Below are 9,189 nucleotides of genomic sequence, written 5' to 3' on the forward strand. Positions count from 1 at the left end.
TATTTTTTTAAAAAAAAATTATCTATTAAGTAACATCACATAATTGGGATGAATGAATAATTAAGATGAACATAGTCAGACTTTTAAGTTTGTCGGTAATTTTTGTTTAGACACTTGAATTATAATATGTTTTTGACTGAGGACTTGAATGTATGATAATGTACTTTTATAGGTATTTTCGTCTTAAATTTTTAGAAACATTCATTGGTAGTAGTTTTTCTGTTGTGCATGAGTAATGGGGCGGGTTTTTTTGAACTCATAGGTGGATGAGAAGGGTATTTTGGAGTCAATAGCTGGATGAGGAAGATATTTTGAAGTCAATAGGTGGTTGGGGTAATTTTGTACTATTTCTGATACTTTAAGGTATTTTAGGCCCTATTTCTTTATTGTTTCTAATAAAAATCCATAGTGTGTACAACCGATTTCTAGTTACACGTGTATCTTGTATTAATAAGTATATTTTCATTTGTATTATTAAATAATGTTTTTATATATGATATGAACTCGAATATGTATGGTTTTTTTTGGTAATTGTTCTAAACTTGTCTGCATATTTTTTTCACGTTACGAGTTTCACAAGTTTTCATAAGTAGTACACTTAACCTTTTTTAATTGAAAAACTTCTTTTAATTTTTTATTATATTTTTCGTTTTCAGACTATCTAACTACACAAATATATGTCATATATAATAATTCAATTTATAATCACAGATTAATTATAACCAAATTCAAATTAAATTTATATATTTGATACTAGATTCATGCATATATATATATATATATGATACTCGATTCATGCATATATCAATTCAAATCAACATGCTTTGAATTAAATAAAATATGAAAAATATTTTATTTTGTTACCAAATCCAAAGACACATGAAATTTATAGATATTTGTGTGCGTGCCAATTTGTCTGTCTGCCCATACATACAAGATATTTTTGAAAAATCTAAAAAAAGGTATGATACTTTTGCTCGTATCAAATTATAATTATTTCTCTTTTTAAAATAACAAACCTTTTTCATTTAATTAATAAAAAATATAAAAATATATGGATAGGATGCCAAACACCGATGCTTTTGCTCCTATGAAACACAAAAAAACAAAATGATTAGAAATGCTAATTGGATGGCTATATGTATCCTTCTAACTAACATTTATTTTCTCTCTCTTTCCTGTACACAAATGGCCAGTTTATAGTTCAATTTCTTTGAATTTTGCCAAGAGCAGAGGTGAGTTCACTTTCAAGTATATTTAATTCTGGTTTTATCTAAGTACAAATTCAGTCTATGATTTTGGTATTTACAGAAGTGGCAGAAATTGTTGAGTAATTCTTTATAAGTTTAATCTGTTTTGAATCATTGAGCCAAATCATGATTTTGGTCCTGATGTAACTAGTAGCGGAGCTTAGATTTTTACTAAAAGGGTGAAAAGATAAAGAACTGCACTTGTTATGGAGTAGAAATTGTTTCTCGTATTTGGTTCGATAAAATTTTTGAAAAATATTTTTGTAGTTGCTCAAAAATGACTTGCTTAATAAAGACTTTGAACTTTTTTGTATTACCATCCACAAAAACTACCATATTGAATCCATAATTTAGAGACAATGAGGATAGGCACTTCTTTGGACACTGTAGCAAAATTGACTGGACATTATCCTCGCATTTCTAAATTATGGAAGATTTTATTACGAGATAATTTTCAATTTTCTCATGTTTGATTGGCCAAATGTTGTGGAGAACATATTCTCTAGGAAAACAAGTTCCTTGAAAAATAGCAAGTGTATCTCAATTACACTATTGGAAATGGTACCATTACTTGCCCGTTTGACCCTTTCAGTTTAATCTCAAGTAATAGTAAGTGTTGTCTGAATTTTGACCATTTGGTATTGCTGGTATCTTGCAGGTGAGTGGAATGGACCTAAATATACCTGCTCTAGAAGCACTTGACTGTCTCGACAAAGAAGTTGGACATAAATTGCCTGACTTAAACTTGGAGCTTCCATCTTTGACGGATAAGTTGGAACCAACTTCTTCCACAACTCATAGTTTGGATTTGAGATTGTTCCTTGGCCATAATGAGCAGCCAAGTCCTTTGAAAGCTGATTTTTCCCTTGCGACCCTGCTCGAAGACAAGCCTGGTAGCAGATGGGTCAAGCGCCTGAAATTGAGTGCTTCATCTAATGTGAAAGCAAACAAGTCCCATCGCAAAAATTCTAAAGTTACCATAACAGGCTCAGTACTCACAGCTGGTAAACTTCATTGTGAAGAATTGATGGATCATGATAGAACTCTGGCCTTAGCAAGGAACTCGGACTCTTCTCCTATGTATGTTATGAAGAAACAACATGAGTTGTTGACTTCACTGTCTTGGGTTCAAAGGTGGCTTCATAAGAGATCAGCCACTGCACAAAATAGGCCTAAGTCAGTGGTGGTTTGTGAGCCTTGTGACTCAAAGTCGGAACTTGGTGATTTCCAAAAGAAGCAGGTGCCAAGCATTGCTGCCATGGCGCTCATGGGAAAGGCAATAACCGGTTTTCAACCATGTGAATTCCAAATAAGAGGCCCCTGTCTAGTTTGGAATACCGTAGTTTCTGAAATAAGTAGCAGCAACAGTTACTTTGCTTCAGGTTAGTCCTCCAGACATTGCTGATTACCTTGTTGGTCAGTGAATGCATGATGAGGAGAAGAGTGCTCTGGCTTAATAAGTGATCATGCAATCAATTGCATTTTGGAGCGCAGTGTCGATTTTGATGGTGCTAGTAAGTACATAGCTTGTTTTAGATTTGGCTTCTTGTGTTTGCTTAGATAGGATTAGCTTTGTATCTAACCACTATGATGAGAATGCCAGACACCTTGTTTCTTGAACAGGCCAATCATCTGGCTGCTTTCGTCAATGCGTGAGAGGGATCTAGATGCTGCTGGCTGCTGCAGTAAGTTCTAAAGCAGTTTGGTATTTTATATTTGCCTAGCAGGCGATGAGATCACTGTACATGTTTGTAGTAGTGGCTGAGATTCAGTTCATTGGACAGTTGAACCATGCGATCTTTACTTTGTTGTTGAAGACACTGTGACTTCCTCCTCCTTTCACCTCGTAGAAAGGTCTTCCTCGATTAACAATTAACCAATAATGAGCTAAATGTGTTACATTCCTAGCCTATTCCGGTGTTTGGCTGGGTGGAGCTACGAGTCGGTTGGATTATTAGTTTTTGGTTTCGAGTTCTTGATTATAATCTGTGATGTAGTGTATTTAGGTGACTGCACCTTGTTCATTTTACAGTTTCTTGCATCATGTCCTGCACAACTTTGCTATTAGCTGTTATGGTTTTCTTTGATTTGTTTAAGCCAAGGTCTTTCAGAAATAATCCCCTCTATCTCTAAAAGGACTGTGTACACTACACCCTCACCACCTTAAGGGATTTCACTGGGTTTGTTTTTATTATTGATGTTTTGGCGTCATCTGCATGCTGACTTTACTGTAGTCAGTCTTCTTCTTGGACACCCTGAGTTTCAACGAGAAGTGTGTTACTAAGAACGTTACTGGAATGTCTCTAGACCTGATACAGTCCATCTTATTTGCGATGTCTATTTTTCCTAAGCAATCTTAGGCTGTGTAGTAATATTCTATTCCCATCATTACAGCATCCTACGACTCAGGTCTTTGTCATCCATTTTGTACAAGAAACAAACGAGTGCAAAGTTGCAGCATATTGTTCATCAACGCATTCAGAAAAATAAAACTCGGAGAGTTAAGTCTTAACAATATAGAGACCTTCAGTGCAAATGTCAAATGCTTTTTGGTTAAAAATTACCCATGGGGCATTGTTCGATTCACCCACTACACACTCTTTAGAGGATCTCTGTGCATGAGATAATTAAAAGAAAGCTGTGCGCCTCCTGGCCTATGAACATTCCAAGGCTCAACACTGAAATCGACTCAACAGCTACCATATCAATGAAAAGCATACCGTAGACCATTTCATTACTCGGTCTCAGGGGAGGGAACTCATTTGGACTTCTAGACACCCAAGGGAAGAGCATCTAGTTTCAACATCAAAACACAAGTAGAGATAAATAACTCAATTAAATAGCCAGCATAGTCAAAACAGCAACTGCGATCAAAACTATTGCTCAAAATAGCTGTTTAGCTAATATGTTCTGATATTTTCCAAAATAAGCTTAGAAATTTCTAAAACAAGTAGTAGCCCCTGCAAGAGCTAGGTAAACAAATGAATTAACGCATATTAAGTGTTGGTAGCCCTGGTGTAGATCTGCTGGCTTGCATGAGCAGATACCATCCTGATTGAACCTCTAGCCATCAAATCTCTAATTGCCTTCCTAGCAAGTGATCCACTAATCTGGACATTCATTCAAATCCAACATTAGCAAAATTACAATGACATATTAGCATACAAACAAATGTGATGTGACTCAAAATTGCTGCCAATGCAAATCAAATACTGATAAAATTATCATAATCAAACAACTTTTTAATCAAAGTTTAGCATCATGATATTCATGAGCATAAGCATAACGAGACAACTACACTCGACAACAAGAACAGATCATTAAATATTAGTTCATCCTTCTATTAAGGCTTTGATGGTTCTCCTAATTTTGACACATCATACAGCCAAACAAACACAGGCAAAATGGCAACCACCATCACACACAACGCCCTCAAAAAAACATCCATAAGCCTCAACTAAATACTTGTAAACCAGACACAAGAAAAATGCTACATCAGATGAACAGGTGATACTGGTGGAATCCATCATGATACTGATTGGGACTCTAGAATCCACGTGGAGGAAGTGCAAATAACAAAGCAATTACAGAAATCCAACATCAAATTGTCATGTTAACTACTTACCCTGTCCCGATACTTGTGCAGGAGTTTGGTATATGACAGTAAAGACACTTGATTTTGACTCGGTTATAGATTCTTCAAATATTGAAATAAATTTTACATATTTGAAGACATATGAAAAGTAATGCAAGTCAAAATAACTAAGAAATTTAAGAAGATTGAGAAAACTATAGTCAATGAAAACTTGTTAGACTCCCATAATAGCAAGACCTTCAGATACAAGGGGACAGAGGAATGGATGGAGTGTTCATTGGAGAAGCATCAAAATTACCACTTTACAATTTCTAAGACAATAGTTTACACTACTATTAACATACCATCTTTTAAGCTAATATCAAATATAATAGAATCATTGATAAAACAATAAACTTTACATACATTTCTCAAGAGAACAATTTCACGCTAATATTAAGGTCCAAATAATTCTCAGGAATCGATGTAGCACAAGGGCAGCTACCTTTACACACAAGGAATAATTAAGAAATATAATGTATATGTGGGCTAAGATCACACCATGGACACAAGCATTAGTGTGTGCTGTAAGACTCCAGATCACAAACCTAAAATCTACTCTAATAGAGAAGATACATAAACACGATCATCGATCTAGTGTGGATTTGACAATATTCCATAGTAAAACAGATACTCAAATCAATCATCGGAAAAGTAAAAATTGAAATTAAAGAAAAAAAACAATACCCTGAGACGATCGGAGAGGACAGAAGGAGTGATAAGCTTATACTTAGGAGCTTCAGAGAGTAGCTTATCGTATGTAGACTTGTCAAACAACACCATGTTGTTCACCTTTTCCTTTTGCTTTCCCTTGCTCCACTTCTGCATTCATGTATAACAAATCTACATAAGTACCTTCAAAATTCTCATCGGATAACCAAAACTGTATTATTAAGCGAATCAGTAGAAAGTAATGACCTTCTTCTTCTGCTTTCCACCGCCGGACTTTGCTGGCTTGGAAGATGGAGGTGGAGCTTGTGCCTTCTTTGGAGCCTACAGAGAATACCAAAATTCAGATATTGAAAAACAAAGTTACATAGAATTAACAGTATTGACGATGATTACTCGGCTTACCATTGATCGGAGAACGATGAACGGAGGAGAGCGGCGGAGTTAGTGGCAGAAATGTGATGGGGAATATGGAAAACCTAATGGGGATTTGTAGTAGGGCTTTTATTTGGCTCAAGATGCGGAATGTTAGATAACTGGGCTTCCTAATGGGCCATTGTAACTCAATCTACATGTTTGTATGTGGTTACTCATGCAAACTCTTTGAGGAGTCAAATTTCATAAAAGTTCATTACTTTAAAAATATTTGTAAAAATATTATTATTTTGAAAAATAATATATATTCTAATTAAATTTCTATTTTATCTTCTATTGCCTACATGTTTTTCAATTAATTTTATAAAAAGAAATTACTTTATTTAGTTTTCCCATGTATATCTCATTCATACATGTTACCCAACTATTATTACTTTTTTAAAAATAAAAATCTTAATTTTCATTTATTCATGTTTCCTACATATCTCTCTTCCAATTTGGCTCATATATAAAAATAAAAGAAAATAGCTTTTCTCGCTCTTTCATATTTTCTATTTCATATTCTCATTCAACTTTAAAATTTCTCATATCTCTCTATCGTAATTTTTGGTGTTTTTTATCTTTAGAAATTGAATTCACACAAATCTCATTAATTAAGGTATTCTTCTTTATCTTTTTTTGTTAAATTTATTTTCTGATTTTATTTTCATCTAAATCATTCTTAATTGTTGAAAGTAGAATAAATCTCTATTAGACCTCTATAACAATCTTCAATGGATGAATGTAAGAGACTTACAGAGTTATTCAACTTAATCGTCAATTTTCTAGTGATTTTTCATCCTTTAATCTATGTATTATTCAAGAAATAGCAGATAATGTAGGATCCACTTCTAAAATGAGGGGAAAAGAGACGATCAGAACAAATTCTTCCTCAAATTCAGATAAAAAATGTAGTATCTTGATCTACTCATGGAGTACTTAAAAAAGACGGAGAAAATCAAATAGTTGATGAAGAGGTATTTAATTATTTTTGCATGTTTAGTATTTTCCATAATGAGTTAAAGTTAAAGAACAATTCTTTTTTCAACAATGTAGTTTGATTTTATTTTTCTTATGTATCCAAAATCAATTTAGTATGTGTATTGAATATATTTACAAATTTCTTATGTAGACCTTGCAATTTTTGTTAGTTTGTATTTGTATTCCTTTTTTATTTCATTGTATTTTGGCGACAATTATTGTTTTTTTAATAATGTATCAAATTTTTAATCATTCCTTTATTTATTTTTTACATTGATAGATATTCAATAATTTAAGAATATATTTTGCATGAATATGATATTTCAGATTTATTAATGAATTCTAATTGGATGATTTTGTATTCGCTGTGGTGTATTTGTTGTATTTGTGTTGTATGCTATGTAATTTTCATGTATTTGTGTTATATGATATTTATTAATGAATTCATTTTGGATGATTTTGTATTCTGATATGTTTGTACTAATTATGCTTTGTGAGAGTCTTGTTGTATCAGTAAAGCAAACATACATATAAAATTTATACATTTTTTAACAAATACTTAATGTTATTTGAATGTTTTCAAAGTTACATTATTATCTAAATTGTTTTTATGTGATGTAGTTTCTAAGTTATATTACGTATACCTATTATATTTTTATGCTTGCCAAGTTGAATATTTTTTCTTACATATATCATTTACTCAGGGAACTGCATTTGCATGCAAAGATCCCAGTTTTTTGTATCCAAGCAACAAATGTATGTATTCACAATAGTACTTGCATCGTGTTATGAACAAAATTGTATCCAAGTAACAAATGTATGAATTCATAATAGTATTTGCATCATGTTATGAACAAAACTATATTTTTCATATTTCAATGTAGTCTGCCAACATATATGTATACTAAATAAATATAGAAATTGTATTCAGAATAATCACTTACAAAATACATTAAATTGATCATATCTATTTCAATAAGGGTTACAACATATTTAAATAAACTGAAATAAGAAAAACTAAATAAATGAAATTGAAGATTGTCATAAATAATTGTATTTGCTCCTATTCGTATTCTGTTACTGATACAATTTATTTCAAAACATTAAAAACAAACATCCAATTAACAAAATCATGTCTTCAAACAAAACATAAACAACCAAAATAAAAAGTCAACAAATCAAATATTCATATGTTGTTCATAATTCTTAGAATTTACAACGAAAACAGAATATAGACGAAAATAAATTACGTTTTACAATTATTTTTGAAATTTCATATCAAAATTATAAGCAATTAGAAGAAAAAAAATGAAGCAGCAATTACCTTGTTAAATTTGTATTCAAACAATTTGATCGAACTTGTAGTAGAAAAATCTTTCTCCAAACATTGTTTATCAGGTTTGATCTAAAATTGTTCCTACCGAACAGAAACTAAAAAGAGGTTTCAATTGTATGAGAATCTTGAAAATCAAAGTTTGAAATAATTCATCAGCTATGGGGATGTCGATTGATTATTTTTTTTTGAATTTTTGTAACTGATGAAAGTTTTAGTCAATCATTTATCTTTAGTATTTTTCTCTCCCCTTGAGTAACATTTAATTCTCTCAATTAAAACAAATAAAAAATAAATAGATGAGATACATGATAAACTAAAACTTTGACATTTTTACCAAATAATGAAAGTATTGACAATGGATCTTATTAAATGTCAAAATATTAACATTTTGAAAAATTTCCCTTTTTAATTAGTCAAATTGTGTAAAATGTGGTTTACTTATGCGAAGTGATAACTCAACTTTTTACTTTACCATCAAATTATATTAATATAGAATGAGTCATAATATATTATTACTTTTTAGAGGTATTATTTAATTGTAAATTAATTTTTATTAATTTTAAAAGTGTTTTAACACTGCAAAATTCATAAAGAGGATGAAATCTTAGAGAATTAAAATGAATCAACTTGGGAAAACATTATTTGTAAATTTAAGGTCATGGTTAATGATCTTGGTTACTACAATAAAATACACATTAATAACATGTTGGATTATTCGGGTGAAAATGATATGTTCAGAGGCCTAGAGCTTAGAAGAAACTGTGGATACCATCAGATAAATAAATGTTGATGATAAAATTGAAGATACATTTGGAACAAGTTGCATGTAAGAAGCACTAATAACATCTAAAACTCTTCACAATTTCATGGTATGGTTTGAAAAGACAATACAAGAAATTTTGGGT

General features: G+C 31.5%; 2 protein-coding genes across 4 annotated transcripts; one reads left to right on the forward strand and one right to left on the reverse strand.

Annotated features, from left to right (window-relative positions):
- The first annotated feature begins 964 nt into the window (after positions 1-964).
- On the forward strand, positions 965-3,367 carry LOC101263256 (F-box protein At2g16365). 3 transcript variants are annotated; one of them, XR_743510.4, is made up of 3 exons: positions 965-1,235; positions 1,909-2,764; positions 2,874-3,367. XR_743510.4 is itself a non-coding variant. In XM_004248659.5 (2 exons), exon 2 carries the CDS (start codon positions 1,918-1,920, stop codon positions 2,635-2,637), a length of 720 nt encoding a protein of 239 aa, XP_004248707.1. In that variant the 5' UTR covers positions 1,035-1,235; positions 1,909-1,917; the 3' UTR covers positions 2,638-3,367. The 3 variants fall into 3 exon arrangements, 1 of the variants encoding a protein (XP_004248707.1); XR_743511.4 differs by having other exon boundaries at positions 1,038-1,235; positions 2,854-3,367; XM_004248659.5 differs by having other exon boundaries at positions 1,035-1,235; positions 1,909-3,367.
- Positions 3,368-4,067: 700 nt separating this feature from the next.
- RPS25 (ribosomal protein S25) lies at positions 4,068-6,023 on the reverse strand. The gene is made up of 4 exons (NM_001247251.2): positions 5,959-6,023; positions 5,803-5,877; positions 5,572-5,706; positions 4,068-4,360 (listed from the first exon to the last, which is right to left on the reverse strand). The coding sequence occupies exons 1-4, from the start codon at positions 5,959-5,961 to the stop codon at positions 4,247-4,249; spliced, it is 327 nt and encodes a 108-aa protein (NP_001234180.1). The 5' UTR covers positions 5,962-6,023; the 3' UTR covers positions 4,068-4,246.
- Between the last annotated feature and the right edge of the window lie 3,166 nt (positions 6,024-9,189).

The sequence above is a fragment of the Solanum lycopersicum genome, chromosome 10 (genome assembly GCF_036512215.1).
Source record: "Solanum lycopersicum chromosome 10, SLM_r2.1".
In the NCBI taxonomy this organism is placed as follows: Eukaryota; Viridiplantae; Streptophyta; class Magnoliopsida; order Solanales; family Solanaceae; genus Solanum; species Solanum lycopersicum.

Coding starts and splice junctions, on each gene's coding strand:
- RPS25 (NM_001247251.2), bottom strand. Junction 5,707..5,802: donor GTGGAAAGCAGAAGAAGAAG/GTCATTACTTTC, acceptor ACATGAATGCAG/AAGTGGAGCAAGGGAAAGCA. Junction 4,361..5,571: donor TCCTCTCCGATCGTCTCAGG/GTATTGTTTTTT, acceptor ATGAATGTCCAG/ATTAGTGGATCACTTGCTAG.
- LOC101263256 (XM_004248659.5), top strand. CDS start 1,918: ATGGACCTAAATATACCTGCTCTAGAAGCACTTGACTGTCTCGACAAA.